General features: G+C 47.1%; 1 protein-coding gene across 5 annotated transcripts in view; it reads left to right on the forward strand.

Annotated features, from left to right (window-relative positions):
• The window catches only part of MYO9A (myosin IXA), a 165,621-nt gene that overhangs the window by 79,446 nt on the left and 67,038 nt on the right, over window positions 1-19,137 (forward strand). For all 5 annotated transcript variants that reach the window (XM_064668604.1, XM_064668606.1, XM_064668609.1 and 2 more), the window contains one exon: window positions 1,365-1,454. In XM_064668604.1, coding sequence (XP_064524674.1) covers window positions 1,365-1,454 — 90 coding nt within the window. The remainder of the gene's footprint in view (window positions 1-1,364; window positions 1,455-19,137) is intronic.

The following is a 19,137-nucleotide window of genomic DNA, read 5'->3' on the forward strand; positions in this document are numbered from 1 at the left end:
TCACCGACTCCTTTGCATTTCCTCTTCACACTAATTCCTCTTCATACTAATTCAGGCTCTGAAGCCTATGGGGCATATGTGGCCTGTCAGATCTGTGGGGTCTCTGGAGCCCAGGGGGCCTATAAGGCCTGTGGGGCCCATGGGGCATTGTGGCTTATGAGGCCCGTGGGGTCTGTGGGGCTTATGGGGTCTGTGTGTCCTGTGGGGTCTATGGGGCCTAATTCCTGGATTAAACCAATAAGTCAAAGTACATCCAATCAGAGAATTGTTCCAGTTGGAAAAGACCTCTGAGCCCATTGAGTCCAATTGTTAAACCACGAAGTTTCCCATTTTCATAAATTGTTTCCCTGCGATAAAAATGTGGCCTTGGATGGCCTCAGGAATGTGGATTTTGGCCTTCACCAGAGGTGTTCTGAACATCTCTGGGGTCTGCATGGAGTCCTTCAGGGAGGAGAGACTTCTGTGCAGCTTCTCAAGCAACGTCATCTCTGTATCAACCCATATCCACGAGTTCTGGGCTCCAAGATTTTCACCCAAAAGAACAATTTCTTTTTTGTCATGGAAATTTAGCAAAGATCAGTCAAGACCCCAAGTATTCAGGTCTAACTGATGTATCCTGGCAGAGAGGGCACCTGCTGAGTTCCTCTCTGGCATGTCAAAATAGGAGGGGTTTGGAAACTGGGTGGAAAAGAGGCCTTTTCCCAAAAATTGCAGGTGCCACTTCATTTGTGGGCACCATTGACCTGTTGACTGAAGCATCTGTTCACACAACTGAGTTTTGTTCTGCAAACCAATTCCTGTGAGAGCTGATTGGGGATTGTCACCTCACCAGGGAGCTTTAGGGAGTAAATCTCAAGTGCTTTTCCAAAGGTTTCTTCCTCCTAATTCCTCTCCATGCTGAAAAGCACCAAAAAAAAACCCCTGAATACACTTGGATATCTCTTAAACTGATGACACTGTTTGGCTGATTAGAGAATAATTTGTGTGACTTCATCTTGACAGTGCTAGAAAGTGAACTTTTTTACCAACAAAAAGTTTGGGAGGGAGGAGCTGCATCAGGAAGGAAGGAAACCCATGGGAAATGCTGGAAATGCAGGAAATCAGGTTTCTTTGGACACTGTGATGTCTGGTTTCTAATGCTGAGTTGGCTGCCTTGTTCTTATCCATTGACCTTAACTCTGCCAAGGGCTGCCAAGTGTTTTCATTATTTATTTTTAATTCCATCTGTAAATTTTGAATTTGAAAACCTTTACACAGAATTTTGATTTTTTTAACTTGAAACGCTGTTCTCTTTTTTAAAAAAAACTGAATTTTAAAATAAATGATTCCTGAAACAATCCTTAACATCAGTGTTTTTGTTTTAGGTGAAGGAAGAGATGCTGTTTGAGGCCCTGGTGACCAGGAAGACGGTGACAGTGGGGGAGAAGCTGATCTTGCCATACAAACTAGCAGAGGTCAGTACGTGATGTTTATTCTTAAAAAGGCAGCTCTGGGGATGATTTTCAGTGCTTGAAGTTGTACACTCGGAGTTTCTTTCAGCTTTTATTTATTTAGGTCAAAATAATGTGGGAGAAGCTAATGGGGATGAATTTAGAAAAGGATTGGCTTCCCTTCTGTGCCGTTCCTGGAAGATTTGCACTTTATTCTGATGAGTTTGAAGTGGTTTAACGACTTGTGGCTGTGTAAGAGTTCTCCAAAGCACAGTTGGGTGTTGCTGAGTGTCTCTGATTAATCTCCACATGTCACTCCTTGACTGTGGCACCGATTCATCCCACAGCAGAGGGGGGATCCAAGACCCCCCAGGCATTTTCCCTGGGTTCCAAAGCCTACATTAGTGCTGGTTCCTGTGTGGCAGGAGCAGGGGTCTCTATAGCATTAGCTTTCCCTCAGACCCCTCACAACCTGTGTCCTTCTGTGGGGCTTTGGAGCAGCCACAACTCCACCAGCTGCTCCCAGACTCGAGGGTCTTATGTGTGATCAAAATGGGATTTTCAGGAATTTTGAATTACTCACAGAAACACCTCTTTTTCCTTTTACAACCCCCAAAATACAAAAGTTCTGTTCTGCTGAGCTCCTTGTTTTGCCTCTCCTGTTCTTCTATCCCCCAGTTTAAGGACACTGAGCACTCCCCACGCTCAGTCCTTCCCTTCCCCCTTATTGTAGCTTCATGTAAGAATTTGCAACATCTTGAGTAGTGTCTGGGAGAGCAGCCTGGTGTGCTGCAAAGAACTCAACACATGGTGTGTTGTCGGGAGTCAGCTGGAGATATTTTGTCTCCTTTTTACAGGAAAAAAAAAGAAGTATCTTTTCTCCCCTTTTGAGGTTGTGTGTTTCAGCTCAGCAACTGTTACCAGCTTTTAGCTTTAAAAGTTAAATGTTGCCTTTGTGCAAGGCTTGAATCTCCCCTAACAAAGGGCACACAGAGGCTCTGGCAGTGTCTTTGTGATGGATATTTAGTGGATGTGGTGTTCCTACCTTTTTTCCTGCGTCTTGGGCACAGGCTTAAAAAAAATTGACTAGAAAAGTTTAGAACTTTATAACTACCCTTCTGCTGGAGGTTACTTAGAGTCACAGAATGACCTGGGTTCGAAGGGACCTTAAAGATGATCTCATTCCACCCCCTGCCATGGGCAGGGACACCTTCCACTAGCCCAGCTTGCTCCAAGCCCTGTCCAGACTTCCAGGGATGGAGCAGCCACAGCTTCTCTGGCCAACCTGGGCCAGGGCCTCCCCACCCTCACAGCCAACAATTCCTTCCCAGTATCCCATCTAACCCTGCCCTCTGGCAGTGGGAAGCCATTCCCCCTTGTTCTATTCCCCCTGGCCATTGTCAATAGTCTCTCTCCATCCTGTCAACTCCCTTCAGGTACTGGAAGGTCACAATCAGGTCACCCAAAGCCTTCTCTTCTCCAGGCTGAACAATCCCAATTCTCTCAGCCTTTCCTCATGGCAGAGCTGCTCCATCCCTCTGATCATCTTGGTGCCTCCTCTGGACTCTCTCCAGCAGCTCCACCTCCTTGTGCTGTTGTTCCCCAGGGCTGGAGGCAGCTCTGCAGGGGGGTCTCACCTGAGGGAGCAGAGGGGCAGAATCCCCCCTCCCCTGCTGCCCAACAGCTGTTTTGGATTGAAACAGCTGGAAACAGTCTTACCTTGCTGCTCTTTCAGTTGAGATCAAAGAACCCTCTTGAGACTGAAAATGAGTTTCTCAACTGCTTCCCAAAATGTTGCTGGTGATGTCACTGCTCACAAATCTCATGTGTTCACTTAGAGAGGTTTGTCACCAGTATCCAGTCAAAGAAATGAAAGATCTGGGTGAGTTGTGGTGGGGGAGGACAGAGAAGCACCAGGCTCCCTTGGGAAATGTTGATGGAATCTCTGTGATGAAATCATTTTGTAAGAAGCTGTGAATTGTGTTGAAAGATGGGCACCACCCCTGCTTTGTGTTCACCTCCTTCCAACATCAGCATCCTGATCACATTTTAGCCCCCAGTGACCTCACTTTAGAGCAGGTTCACCACTGACCTGCTCATACTGCACAGAGCAGAATTTGAGTTGCTCTGACTGGAGCCTCCCCATGATAAGAGGCCTCTCCTGGTCTTCCTCTGGCTCATTGAGTAGGAGAGGGGACTTAAATTCAGATCTGTCTCAGTCAGGAAGGAAGAGTGGGATTCATTCGGCATTTTGGGACTTTACAAAGACTATTGATGTCTGATAATCCCCACTCATGACTCATTGGGCTGTTGGCAACCAATGGGATGGTTATTCCTCCTGTGTGTTTAACAAAAGAGCTTTAGAGTTGGCTCAAAGGGATGGAGGGATTGTGGTTTTGAGGGTTTTCAGACATGACTGTCCCACCACAACCTCTGTACCTCATAGGCAGCTGCTTTTCCTGGTGTATCGAGCTGCTGCTTTATTTTGCAGATGCTGGAGGGTTTTTTCACAGCTTGATGCACTGAAAATTTCGGGGGAGTTTGTCTGGAAAAGACTGTTGCAGTGGCTCTCAGAAAAAGGGTGGCACTGATGGCAAACTCCAGCTGCATCTCCAGTGCCTCCGAAATTCCAATGAGCAAGGGCAGCACATCCATAAATAATGCTTCTCTTTACCTCTGGCAGCTGCCTCTTATCTCCTGAGCCACGCTGGCTCATCTGCCCCAGAGCTGCTCCTGCAACCATTCATTTTCCCTTTTATAGCAGCTGGATGGGGTTTTGATGCAGTGTTTGAGACGCCGGCGCAGTTTGGGCGGGCGCGGAGGTTGAGGAGCTTTAGGCTGTCGATAAACTCAGGGAAAAGGCTGCACGGACATGAAAGGTGGCACTTGTGTTCTCAGGGCTTGGGTCAGTGTCCAAAACAGCTGCCAGTGTCTTTATCAGGAGTGAGATGGTGGATTAATGGAGCCAGGAGCAGTCCATGGGTTTCCAGAGAAATCACAGTGGAGTGTTTGGGAACAGCGAGCTGGACAGGTCCATTTATTTAGCAAATCAAATGCAGTGGGAAGGACCTTTGGAAAAGGCTGTGGAAGCAGTAAAGCCATCAGTGGTATGAGGGTTGACTGGGCTGTTTGGATTAAGATCTGTCCTAAACACGGGGCATCTCTGCAGCCACAGTCACATTCTCCCTAATAAGGTAAAATATAGCAGGCACGTTGGTGGAATTGGGAAAAATGGGGTTTTAACGGCAGTAAATAATGCTCACTGTGGGTTGCTGCTGTCCTTCTCCAAGTGCCCCCCAACTCCAGACTCTGGGCTTTTTTTTCATGTGTTACTACTTTTCAGTTCTCCTACAGAGGTGGGAAAGTTTCATAAGCCACAATTCAAGTATTCAAAAGAAAAAATCCAAATAAATATCAAGTGCCTTGACTGATGGTTGGTAAGAAACATGCGGCCAACAGGGGAGCAGAGCATTAGATCAAATCTTGGTGGAGACCTTGGGGGTTGTTAAAAATCTTTCTCTTGATCCTACTTGTAATCTGAGCACCCTGTTAATCTGTGTGAGGAACTGCCCTCCTGGGCCATGTCTGTGTTCCTGCTTCTATATAATTCAAAGAATTCAGTTTTTTTCCATCTCTGCTGAAGGGCTCCAAGGCCAGGAGTTTATGCCTTGACTCACAGTCATTTACCTCTCTCAAATCCAGTCTTGCTTGGTGGTTCCATTCCCCCTTTCCATCGTGCCAGAGATGAGCCCCATGTCCAAGCTCCTCAGCCATCCCCACCCTGTTTCCATCCCATCTGTTCCCTTTATCAGCCTGGTGTCCATCACCTACTTCTCTGTTTTTCACCAGTTTCTGCATTTTTTTCCATGTTCTTCATCTGATGAGGAAAAACTTGTTCTCAAAGTAAATACATCTGTTAGTGAACCCTCTTTTACATTCCTCCAGAAAAAAGAAGGTTGTTTCCATTATGTTTTCAATATAACTCTGTTGGTATTTTATTGTTAAAATGCTTTATTTTGACAGATCCTTATAATTTTCAGCCGTTTGTGATCAAGGACATTTTATCCCTAAGGGTTAGTTAACGAATTAATTCACACTTCCAGCAGAAATCTGATGGGAAATTGCACAACAGAAGGGAAATAAAAGATGTGAGACAACTTCTTGGGCAACAACTGACCTGATTCTTCCATTCCTTTAATTTTGGAAAGCTGTTGGGAGCTGGTTGTTTGATGTGATGAGTGTCACTATAAACAAGACTTGTATTTAACTTACTGTTTGCTCATAATTGTAAGTGGAAAATGGGTATCCCAAATCCCAGAGGAACCTAAGGGACTAAGTTGTGTGTCCAGTTAGAAGCAGATGTTGTGGAGCAGATGTTGGGCAGCAGCCCTGAAACCCCCCTGTGTCTCCTGTGCTGATCCCACAGCGTGGGCAGCAGGGGAGGGTGGGACTCTGCCCCCTCAGGTGAGACCCCCCTGCAGAGCTGCCTCCAGCTCTGGGGTCCAACAGCACAAGGACATGGAGCTGCTGGAGCGAGTCCAGATGGGGCCACAGAGCTGCTCCAAGGGCTGGAGCCCCTCTGCTCTGGAGACAGGCTGGGAGAGCTGGGGGTGTTCAGCTGGAGAAGAGAAGCTCCAGGGAGACCTGAGAGTTCCTTCCAGAGCCTAAAGGGGCTCAGGAGAGCCGGAGAGGGACTTGGGACAAGGGCCTGGAGGGACAGGTCAAGGGGGAATGACTTCCCACTGCCAGAGGGCAGGGTTAGATGGGACATTGGGAAGGAATTCTTCCCTGTGAGGGTGGGGAGGCCCTGGCCCAGGTTGTCCAGAGAAGCTGTGGCTGCCCCATCCCTGCAAGTGTCCAAAGCCAGGTTGGATGGGGCTTGGAGCAACCTGATCTGGTGGAAGGTGTCCCTGCCCATGGCAGGGGGGAAAATTAGATGATCTTTAAAGTCTCTTCCAGCCCAAACCGAGCTGGGATCCTGGGATCATGTCTCTGTTTGGGTGGCTGGAAGCTCTTTAGCAGCTGGTTCTCTGTGCAGGTGTCACGTAGCCGTGGAAGGACCATCGAGCTGTTCTGTGAGCAGAGCACCCCAACTGCCATTGAATCTGTGCAAGGCTTTTTATTCTGCATGAGCAGGTGCAGCTGTAGGTCCATGTGGAATCACCCTGTGATTAGGTAGGAAAGCTGGTGCAGTTCAGGTGAGATTTGCAAACCCAAATATTCTGACTCCTGAAAATCTGGATGTGCAGAAACAAACAGGGGGTGACAAGCATTAATCCATGTTTTTAGTGGGGCAGGAGGAGACAGTCCCGGTCTCCTGCCAGCCTTTGCTTTCCTTGTCCTTTCATCCTCTCATGCTCATTGTCCCTGGGCCTGTGCTGGCTCAGCTGACCCAGAGAAAGTTCTTGGAATGGGAGAAGAGTTGGGTTTGTGTCCTTTGGGAGAAGGGGAGAGGAGAGAACCTTTGCCCAGGAGCAGTGGGACAGGCACATCTGTCCATTCTGGTGCCACAAAACCATTCAATGCTATTTTTTCATGTCACCAAGTGTTCCTTCACCCCGACCTTCTGTACCTGGGATGAGTTTTTCCTAAGGAACACAAGACACTTGGCACATCCAGGAATAACCACCACAGGATGGTTATTTGGGGCGTTTGGGGCTTCAGATCAGGGAGAACACTGAATTTTCAACATGAGCATTTAATTTTCAGCACATTAACAGTTAATTGGCAGAGACACAAGATAGAGAAGCCAAGCAGAGCAGAGCATAATGAAAGGAAAAAAGTATTTCATTACAGCAAAGAGCTGATGTTTCATTCTCTTACGTCCTTGTAGTGGGACTGTCTGATGCCTTTTCAGACCATTATAAGGGGAAAGGAATGGAGTTCCAGGGCCAAATGGCATAACATTACCTAAGATGTTAAAAAAAAACAACAAAGGGAGAGATCACAGTTGCAACTAATCCTAAGCCTGAAAATATTAGAGGAGAAAAAGTGGGAACGAGACAAAATAATTAATAGCGTGAAGAAAGTGGGATGAAAATTGTCAGTCCTGAAGCACGAGGACACTTAATGGAATAGAAAGTAGCAAAACTGCTGGAAGCACCTACTTATCCCAAAGCCCATTAGCTTGGGAGACTCATTGTCACCACGGGTTATTATGTGAGGAGCTCAGCAGGATCCCTTTGAAGAGCTGCTGTTGATGAGTGTGTTCAGAATTAACAGAAAAATAGTCAGGGAATAAAACTGAAACCTCACAAAGCTTTGAAGAGGCAAACAAGCGTCTCAGGGCAACCTGAGAGGGTAGAACTTCAAAAGAAACTTTTTTGTGGGATGAAGTTTCTCATTTTTCCCTGTGACTGGTGACGCAATAGGGATGAGATGAGTAGTGGTTTTGTCACTGGTGTCCTGTATGCATTGCTGCAGGGAATTCCTGCATGGGATGCAGCATCTTTTCTTTTTTAGGAAGACTGAGTTCATCAACGTGGGTGGGTTTTTTTATCCTGTTTTCACTTTATTATATGATTCTCTGCCCTGACATTGCTGCGAAGTGGAGTGTGGGAGGTGATCTGGGATCTGGTGTTAAGAGTTTGTTTCTGAGGATCTCTCAAACTGCTGATCTTCATAGAATCTCAGAGTGGTTTGGGTTGGAAGGGACCTTACCAATCTCCTTCCAACCCCTGCCATGGGCGAGGACACCTTCCACTAGCCCAGGTTGCTCCAAGCCCCGTCCAACGTGGCCTTGGACACTTCCAGGAATTGGGCAGCCACATCCTCATACACCGAAGCTCTTCCAGTCAGTCAGATGCCCTGTGCCACCATGGAAAATCCTGGGTGTTAACTGTGTTCCTGCTATTTATTTGGCACTAACGCCTGGAAAAACAAGGAAGACATTGGGATTTCAGGATTCCTGAACAAAGTCCAAAATCAGGACTTCAGGAAGGGAAATGGTGACTTTCCATGGCCTACTCTGCCTGGAACCAACCTCCTGCTTCAGCTGCCTTCCCATCCTCAAATCCATTCTCAGCCCTTTAAAGGATTCTTTTAATTACATCTTATTACTGAAAAGGCACTTTAATTTCGCCGAGTCCTTTTAGTTACTGAAATTTCTAAGATCATGCGAAAAGTTTTCAAGGAATGAAAACAAACCACTCCTGGGTTACTGAGTCAGCTCTTCCCACGTGGGATGTCATTTTGGTACAGTTGCTTGGAATATGGGTTTTTTTGTGTACAGTCCCAACCTGATTAAGTTTAGGTTGACTTTTTTTTCTCAGCTTGAGGCTGTTTGTCAGTGGCTGAAGGAGGAGGAGGTGCAGGAGCTCCGTGGCTGTGCAGGGTGTGCTGCACAGCCTTTGCCTCTCCAGCAGTTGCAGCTGAGGTGTGAGGAGAAATAATTCCCCTTTGAGGAAGTTTGCCAAAAAAAAAAAAAGTAAAAATAGCCTGTACTGATGATGCTGATGCACTGGCATAACAAGTTTTTCTATGATGTCCCTCTACTTGGGAAGGGCCAGTAGAAAGGCGGGACTTGGCTTACAAAAGCTCGGGTGCTATTTTTGGTGGTACCTCGGACGTCTTGGTGGGGCTGGAGGTGTGTTGTGCCTGTGAAGCACTGAGCAAATTGCTCTGGAGGTGACCTCCAGGTTCCTCCTCACATCAGGTCACACAACAACTTCTCCTGCTACTAAGTAACTTATTAACTGATTTATGTCCCGCGTTCCCTGTGAAAACATGGCCTGGATGGGAGCTCAGTTCATGCTGTTGATACAACAGTCTCTGGATGAACAAAGGTGGAGAAAAACTCCTTTTTGTTGCCTTGGACCCTTCCAATTTGGCTGCCTGCTGGCTCTGAACTTCTGCAGCTCTGTGATTGCTCTAAAAGTCCCTTTCAGTGGGGGTGATCCCCATGTCTCTTCTCTCATCCTTTCCTCCACAGGGAGAACCACAGCCTTGTTTTCTGGAAGAGAGAGAGTGGTTTTTTCCTTTCCTTTTCTCTTTTGATCTGTCACAGATGCTATTTTCTAACCACACTGCCCAAATCCAAGGGCTGTGTGACTGAAATCTTTTTAGGAGGATGATGTCTGGAGCCATGTGACTCTGCTGTTGAGAGTTGGGGAAAATTGCTAACGAGATTTGTGTTGGTTCCCTTTGCTCTTGACTGTGACTTGGAGGCTGGTTGTGAAAAGCGTAACCACAGCAGATCACAGACAGTCAGCTGCAGTAGGACAACGTTAGAGACTTCAAATCAGCTCTAACCATAACTAGCAGGCTCTGCTCTGGGATGGGATGGGATGGGGTTGGGGCTGGGGTCTCCCATCTGTTCTTTTCCAAACCTGCCCTGCCACCGGTGAGACACAACAGGTGTGTCTTCAACATATCCACATAAGATGTTCTCCTTGAGATTTTTCACTTTATTTTCCTGATTTCCATCCATGTAATGACAAGAGAATGAGTTAGGAGAGAGCAGTTGCAGGAGCACAGTGACAATTCCCATGTTGTTAGCACAGGAATGACACGAGCCATTTCATTAGGATTGTGTGTCAAATAGTGTGAGGATCGTGGAATCACAGCATGGTTTGGGTCAGAAGGGACCTTCAAGAAATCTAATTCCACTCCCTGCTGTGGGCAGGGACGCTTTCCACCAGACCAGGTTGCTCCAAGCCCCATCCAACCTGGCCTTGGACACTTCCAGGGATGGGGCAGCCACAGCTTCTCTGGGCAACCTGTGCCAGGGCCTCCCCACCCTCACAGCAACCAGTTCCTTCCCAATATCCCATCTAACTGGCAGTGGGATCTCCTCTGGCAGCGGGAAGCCATTGCCCCCTGGCCTGTCTCTCCATCCCTTGTCCCAAGTCCCTCTCTGGCTCTCTTGGAGCCCCTTTAGGCTCTGGAAGGTCTTCTGGAGCTTCTCTTCTCCAGGTGAACACCCCCAGCTCTCCCAGCCTGGCTCCAGAGCAGAGGGGCTCCAGCCCTTGGAGCAGCTCCATGGCCTCCTCTGGACTGGCTCCAGCAGCTCCACATCCTTCTGCTGTTGTTCCCCAGAGCTGGAGGCAGCTCTGCAGGTGGAGTCTCACCTGAGGGGGAAGAGGGGAAGAACCTCCCCCCTCCCCTACCCACCCCTTGGCCAGCAGGATGGACACACTGGCCCAAGGTGAAAATATCCAAAATGGTTTTAATGAGATTTTTTTAAAATAATTATTTTTTTTTATAATTAGTGGTTTGTTATCTCCTATGGTAGCAGGTAAACAATTAGCTCTGAAGGACTGAGTTGTCAGCCTGGGGATATATTGACACAGGAAGGTTGTCACTCTGGATAAATGCATTGATTTGACTTCTCCTGTTGGGATTTTTTGGGAAGGGTGTTGGCAGGGTTTGGGAAATCCCCTGAAAGTACCTCTGAGTAATGGAGAGGGACCTTTGTCCAAGCAGGTGATTATAAAGAGACCAGGAAATCGGTCCAAGGCAGGTGGTCAAGGAAGGCACTGGGAAGTGGGTGCTGGAGAAGGGAGAGCATGGGAAGGTGTTTGATACGTGAAGTTGGAAACTGGTACCAAAACCCCCCTGTGAATCTGGGAACTTTGTAACTGGTGTAGTGACAAAATCCATGTTTCGGTGTCGTGTTGGGGCACGACGCAGCATCATATGGGAGTGACATTCCAGGCTATTTTTTCTCATTGGAAAATCCACGCATAAGTTCTGGAAAACATCCATCACCACTTGCATCTCTTGGATGAAATCTGTTGGCAGGACACCCTCGCTGCCTCCCAGCTCCAGGGGGAGAGGGGAAGGTTTGTGCCAGGATGTGGCAGGAGCCAGGGATAGTGCAGGGCTTTGGAGTTTCGTTGGTTTTTAAAATCTAGAGTTTGCAGGTACATTTATAGAAGTAAAGCTTAAAAATGAGCCTTTGCAGGAAAGTTTGTACTGTTTTTAAATGAACTTTTCTTCTTTTTTTTTTTTTTTTTTTTTTGCTGTTAGAAATTAAAACCTGCATCTTTCACTCCTCTTCTTTCACTGATGCTTTTAAAGCTATTTTTCCTCCTCCTTTAATTGGGAGGAGGAAAATCATTAAAGAACCTTTTTGCAGGCTGAAGTCAACGTGGTGTGTTAAGGGTTGGAGCTCTCTTAGGGAAAGCACCCAGGGGAATGACAGGCTTTGAATATGATGTGAAGATAAAATAGGAGTGTGGAAAATGACATCACCCTTCTCCAGCCCGAGCATGATATAACACTCCTGGATGCCAAGACAGGGATTAAGCCAGAGTCTGATATCCTGCAAGAGCACTTTCCTCTGGGTGTTAAGCCTCTGTTTGAAAAAAAAACCCCTAATCCTGCTTGTCTCAGCCCACGTCCCATGAGCCAGAGGGGAACCACAAAAGCCGCTCAATCCATTGCTGTGGATCAAACCAAACGTGCGACGTGTTCAGGTACAAGTGGGAAGGGAGTGGGAGAGCAGGAACCCACAGTGCTCCATGAACCCACAGGGCTCCATGTGCCCACATGTGGGGGGCTTGGGACCCACCTGATGGAATGAACCTGGTGGGAGATCAGTTTTGGCTGATGATCCATCCATGGGCACTCACAGCCCCGAAACCAGCCATGCCCTGGGCTGATCCCACAGCGTGGGCAAGGGGCAATGGCTTCCCACTGCCAGAGGGCAGGGTTAGATGGGATACTGGGAAGGAATTGTTGGGTGTGAGGGTGGGGAGGCCCTGGCCCAGGTTGGCCAGAGCAGCTGTGGCTGCCCCATCCCTGGAAGTGTCCAAGGCCAGGTTGGATGGGGCTTGGAGCAACCTGGGCTAGTGGAAGGTGTCCCTGCCCATGGCAGGGGGTGGAACTGGATGAACTGTAATGTCCCTTCCCACCCAAACCCCTCTGATTCTTTAAGTGAGGCACTAAAACCTGCATTAGGACCAGAAGATGGATTCAGACCTTGCCTAATTCAAACCACTTAGTGGGTTTTGTCTCTTTTTTTTCCAACCCAGCAGTGTTCTCTCAGCTTTGGTGATGAGCCGGAGATGTGGTGGCAGGTTTTGTTTGTGGTGCTACTCTCCTTCCTCACCACCCCCCCTCATTTTCTGCTCCTTCCCTAATTTAGCTCTCACAGTGTCTCTCCCTTCCTTAGATGCTGCTCCATCTCAGAACAGCAGTGACAGTCCCAACAAACCACCCTCAGCACTGTTCCTCTCCCTACAGCTACAAAGCCAAGCTGGAACCACCTTCCATATGTGGTTTTTCCCAGCCCTTGTGGAGCAACAACAGTGTCAGAGAGAAAAATGGGATTTTTGTAGTATTTTAGTCCATGCGGTCACCACTCCTCTGACACGAGCCCTTCAGTAGTATCTGGCACCCCTAAACTCTACTGAAATCAAGATGTATTTTTAGTTTGCTTTATTTAATCACTTAATTAATGATGATCATTATCACCAACATGCCTTGGTGGGCTGTTTCCCATTGACTGCACGTCCAAGGCTTACTGGGAACAGGGGGTTGGCTTCTCTTCCTGGTCATTAGATCCCTTTAGGAGATCCAAGAGCTTGAATTGCTCTTGGTTTTGCTTGTTCTAATCTCAGATAATTCCTCTTCACACTTGCCAAGCATTGCTAATACCTATATTTAAAAAAAAAAGACATAAATGTGGGGTTTTTTAGAATAAAAACTGATTTCTTTCATTTTTTACTCCTACATGCAGCATAATTTTTGGTGAATAGATAGTTTGAGGCAAAGGAGAAAACAAATACACTTTTTTTCCTGATTTTTCCCCTATTTGGAAATTAAATATAGCACTTAAACCCACAGAAGTGATGGAAGGAAGGAGATTTTCAGCTGAAAATCTTAGGTAAATACCATGGCAAAATTCAGTAGGTATTAAAATGTGGTTTTGTCCTCTGAGTCATCTTGGAATGAGGCATTTGTGTTCCAGTAAGTACAGATGTAATTATGAAGCTAAATTTCACCTTCAAGATTAAATGGGGGGAAAAATGGGAATGGCTGGTAAGGATTTTAAAGCAGCCATCAAATGATAAGGAAAATCAAACCCTGTGTATGAGGATAACTTGCTAAATTATTTCTGTGCTAGGGTATCAACAGGTTCCTGGGATTTAGTGCCAAATCCCTGGGAGCAGAAATGCCAATTGATTCCTGGGGGAACGCATTAAAAATGTATTTCATGTGTTAAAAGGAAAGCAAACAAATAAGGCTCCCAGAGAGCCCCTAAAAATCCATATCCAGACTGGGGTTTTGGAGGGATTTCCTGAAGAGTAAGAATTCTGGTGCTGCTTTTTTCTTCCTGAATGTTTCATTGGAAGCACCTTTCATCCTTGTATAGAAATTCTAGGAAGCCCATCAAAGGCCCCAAAGGAAAAGGGGATATTTCGTCTCTTCCTGTGCTCAGATCTGATTTCCTGGAGGGAAGAGTAATCTCTGTTTCTGCTCCACAGAAGCAGAAAAGGTATTTTGTGGTGCCTGACTTTACTTAAATCACTCAACTGCTCATGTCTTTGTGTTTTGCACCAAGTCTTGCGAACTCCATACCTGGAAAGAAACATTTCTGACCAGCCTGGAATTACTGGAGTTGTGAGGTGTGTGTTGATAGGGGTCTGAAAGGGGAATTGTTGCTTGTCTTCCTCCTGGAGGGCAGGAAACACCCGCACACGTGGCTTCATTCCGGAAGAGCTGCTGGGTCATCGGGAGAGAAAGAATCCATAGGTGGTTCCTATGGCTGTATCGAGGTCATTCCTGTTTAACAGCTGAATTTTTGAAGCTATTGCAGGTTCTCCTTGGGAAAATTACACGGAGAGTTGCTTGTAAAGCCAGATTTTTTGGGGTGGGTGGGAGTTTTTGTGTTTGTAGGGAAATGCTGGCGACGGGTTTACCCAGTGTGAACAAGTAATGTGGATAACATCCCTCGTGAGGTGCACACACCCACAGTCTCCAGGGAATATGCTGGAAAACTGGAGGAAGAAAAGGCCAACAAATCTTTTGGAGTTGACAGCAAAGCACCAAGTCGTCTGCTGGGCTAAAACAAGGCAACAGGTCAGGCTGTCTTCTAACAAATCTTCTCTTCTAGATCCAAGGAATTTTTGAGTCTCAAACATTCCCTTCTCAAGTACTCGTAGCTTGTAGAAAATCTGGAGTGGGTGCACTGACCTTGCTCCCACATCTACGCTGTCCCCTGCTGAACAATTGGGATTTAACAGCCTTGCACTGACCAGAAAGTGTTGAAGTTTGGTCATGTTGCCCGGTGGAGTCACTCAGCACATCGTTATGGCTGTGCCCAGATTTGCATAATGCTGGGAGATGGGATAAGGGTTGTCAGAGTTAATAAACTCCCCAGGTATTTAATCCTCATTAGGGCTCTAAGTCGTTTTGGTGCTCACTCACTTTCCAGCTGTGCTTGTTAAGTCCACTTCTCATTAACCGAGGCTGTGCTCAGGGACTGGGGTCTAAACCCACCTCCTAAGCTGCTTTTTTTGTGGTAGTGACCCCAGATGGGTTGTGGTCTTCAATATGTGAGTGTTAAAGGGCATTTTTTTCCATGCAAAACAGGCTTGGGGTTTTCCTGCCTCGCTTTCCTAGAGGAGCTTGTGGCACCGCCTGTGCTGGGGAGGCAGCAGTGGAGGGATGCTCAGAAACCCTCCTGAGCAAACTCAAATGTATAAATGGCTGCTCAAATGTAATATTAATGAGTTTTTTTATGAACTGATCATTATTGCTGCCCATACCCAAGTATCCATCCCCCCACCTTGCTGCATCCTCCCTCACATTAGCCATGAGGGGAGATGGGCAAACCTCTCAACCAGCTGAGATGTTTGAAGCCTTTAGGGACCTGGAGCTGTCTCATAAATCCCCCTTTGGAATTATTCTTACCCGGAATTGATCAGTGCATCGATTTAGTTCCTAAGGCATACAAAAGGGATGAGCTTTGCTTTGCTTTTGCTTTTGCTTTCTGCTGATTTTCGGAGTCTCCGTGTCGAGCGATGCCCTGCCCAGAGACAGTGATTTATTTTAGGCAGGCTCTTTTTAAACAAAATATTAGGGGGATTGTTTATGCTGGTTACAAGAGCCCTTCATCCCGTGGTTTTGTTTGGGTCAAAAATGTTTAAAGCTGAATGTCAGAGGGGGGTTGCTGTTCCAGATTCGCTCCAAGGTTGGGTTGGTTGGATGGAATAATTGAGGAATTGATGAAATAATCTGGCTCTTGTGTTTCAATATCACTCTGGATCTCACTGTAGTGAGTAGACCCACACTCCAGGGAATGTTCCTCTTGGCTGTGGAAGTGTGTGACTAAAACCAGTGTCATCTTGATGGTTTCTCCTCAGAGAATATCCTGAGTTGGAAGGGCCCCACAAGGACCATCGAGTCCAACTCAGCAGGATCTCTTTGCCTTGTTCTACCTGGGGCATGCAGGCTATGGGATACTGCTGTAATTATGTGCTCTTTGCCTTTCCAAGCCCTTCAGCATTTGTTCCCACCCATCCTCTACTCTCCAGGCTTTATTTATTCTCCCTAGTCTGAAAAATTTGCAAGTATTTTAGTTTTGTACTCAGATTTGAACTATTGCTCTTGCTTGTGTCCTGGGTTAGTCAGCACACTAAACACTGGATCCAATAAGGATCACGAGGGAACTTTATATTCCAGCAGATCATGTGAAAATGGCTGTCAAAGGTTAGCTGGGTGTCTTGGAATCATGGAATCCTTTAGTTTGGAAAGACCTCTAAGATCATCGACTCCAACCATTGCCGCGGCCCTGCCACGGCCACCACTGACCCGTGTCCCCAGGTGCCACATCCACAGGGCTTTTAAATCCCTCCAGGGATAGGGACTCCATCACTGCCCTGGGCACCCTGTTCCAATGCCTGACCATCCTTTCCATGAAAAAATTTTCCCTGAAATCCAACCTAAACCTTCCCCTGGCACAACTCGAGGCCATTTCCTCTCATCCTGTCTCTTGTTCCCTGGGAGCAGAGCCTGACACCCTCCCTGGCTTCCACCTCCTGTCAGGGAGTTGGAGAGAAAGAGAAGGTCCCCCCTGAACCTCCTTTTCTCCAGGCTGAGCCCCCCCAGCTCCCTCAGCCATTCCAGGTGCTCCAGACCCTTCCCCAGCCCCGTTCCCTTCCCTGGACACGCTCCAGCCCCTCAATATCTTGTAGTTTTACGTGTATAAGCTTGGTGAAGATTTTAACCCTTCTTCTTTCCCTGGATTTTCTGGGTACCGCCAAATATTTTGAAAAATTCCAGCAAAACCAGACCTCAAGTCAGAGTTTCAAACCTCAGCTGAGTTCAGGATGGCAGAAGCAGGGTATGCTGCCCTGGATTGGGGCTGGGGGATGCTGTGGGGGCAGCAGCAGGCAGAGGATGTGCTCCTGCGTTTAGTGACTTTGTAATCTCAGTTCTTATGAATCTACTGAACACGTACAAATGTGTTTTACGGAGGCTTTTAATTTGAGCAGATTTGGGGTTCTGAGATTATATCTTCTCCCGCCTGTAAAACACAGGCTGTCGCTGCTGGAACTGTGAGTCCTTGTTCCAAAACACTTCAAAGAGACATTTTAATTCTTAAGTCTGTCTTCCCTGTGTTCCTTTTGGCAGAAGATGTTTCCAGAAGTTGATCTATTTTTAGGGTGGCTTGAATCCGATGCCGATCACGACAACTTTAGATCATTTAGTCCAGGGATGAGGACTCCACCACTGCCCCGGGCAGCCCCTTCCAATGCCTGACAACCCTTTCTGGGAATAAATTTTCCTGGAATCCCAGAGTGTGTAAAGTTGGAAGGATCCCACAAAGATCATCAAGTCCAACCCTGGCCCTGCGCAGGACACCCCAACAACCCTGGGATGTGCCTGAGAGGACAGTGTTGAGCCTGCAGGGCCCCAGTGTTGAGGAATGTTGGGGGGTGACTGCCAGTGAGTCTTGGGAATGGTCAGACTGGGAAGCTCCCTCAACACGAGCATCCCAGCCCAGGAATTATCTGGATTTGTCAATACAACAGAGAAAAGAAATTGGCTTATTGAGAGCCAGCAGATTTGCCAATGAGATCTGTGTGTAGGTGAGCTCCACCCACCCTGGATTCTCCATACTTTACTTTGTCAGGAGTTTCCTCTCAGCTCTTCCCATTCACCCATTGCTTCGAAAAGCAGCAGTTGAAAAATTTGAGATCTGGGTTGTTGATTATGGTTTTGGGTTCCTAATTATCCCTAATATCCAACCTAAACCTCTCCTGGCATGGACTGTGTCACTCCCTGCTCCTGTTCCAGCTGTAGGGGGAGAGAAATGGAGACCACACACTGGGTTCATTGCATGTTAAGAGAAAACGTTGGCAGAACAGCTTGTGGTCACACTAAATGATGCCACCTTCAAAAATCCAGGGAAAAAAAGGTGGGAATAAGCTGATAGAAGATAAATGATATGCTACATGAGCTTTATGGTGTCGTTTGGGGTCAGTGAAATGAGGCCACTCAGCTGATGTTCCTCGAAGGGAGGGTTGGTGAGAAGGATTTCAAGGCAATGTGTGACAAGCAGTGATTTGTTACAGTTCAGGCTTTAATTGAAATAATTATGTGTGAACCTACTGTTTCCTTTTTTATTCTTCCACAGTGGCAAAAACAAACCAAAATCTAACAGTCATGGTACCCTAAGTTTTTAGGGGATTAATATGTACCAAGGCTCTACTCAGGGTAATCATTTAAACCAGAGAAGAATCAGAAGCAGCAAGAACAAAGATAATCTTTAAATATGGATTGCTTTCTGGTTCTGTCTGGAGGTGCCTTTCCCAAAGCCCAAGGACCTTCCTTTGATCTTGGCTTTCATCCCATCAAGTGAAATCTCTTTGATCGTGGCTGGGAGCACCGTGGTGGGGATGTTATTCCTTTTTCTGGGAGAGCTGCTGGAGGAGCAGTGAACCTGCTCCCTGTGATTTGTAGCTCCTGTTGGCAGGACCTGGAAAACTTCAAGTTTTCAGGAACAGTCAGATTTCCTAGAGGGATTTTAGCCTCCCCCTTTGTGACCCTTCTGCTGGTACCAGGCACTGCCTGGCCTGGCGGGCGCGTTCCCATCACTTGCTGTTGTTGCTGTGCAATATCAACCCTCCTCTTTCCCTCTCCTCCAGGGAACTTTTCAAGGATCTTGGTGAAGTTATTATATATATCTTATACATTTTATGTATATCACGGAATCCCAGAATATGCTGAGCTGAAAGGGACCCACAAGGATCATCCAGTCCAACTCCTGGCCCTGCACAGGACCTTCCCCTAGAGTCACATCCTGTGCCCCAGAGGATCATCCAAACGCTCCTTGAGCTCTGGCAGCCTTGGTGCTGTGCCCACTGCCCTGGGGAGCCTGTTCAGTGCCCAACCACCCTGTGGGGGCAGAACCTTTTCCTGAGATCCAACCTAAACCTCCCCTGGCACAACTTCAGGACCCTTGGGTCCTGTCACTGGTCACCACAGAATATATATTTATTTTCTTTCCTTTTGCCATGATCTTGTGTATCATCCCCTTGAACATACCGAAAGAAACCAAGCCAAAGTCAGGGCCACATCTCCCAGCCCTGGGATTGCACCCAGCTCCTGTTGGCACACGCGGCGTACACTAAAACAGCGAACAAAAGCTTTGGCAAGGGAGAAATAGGAACATGGGGCGTGGGAGCTTGAGAAGGAAAAGCCATTTTAAGAGCAGAGCAGGAATCTTTTGCAATGACCTTTTCTCCTTTTCCCC

The sequence above is a fragment of the Pseudopipra pipra genome, chromosome 12, assembly GCF_036250125.1.
Source record: "Pseudopipra pipra isolate bDixPip1 chromosome 12, bDixPip1.hap1, whole genome shotgun sequence".
NCBI classification, from domain to species: domain Eukaryota; kingdom Metazoa; phylum Chordata; class Aves; order Passeriformes; family Pipridae; genus Pseudopipra; species Pseudopipra pipra.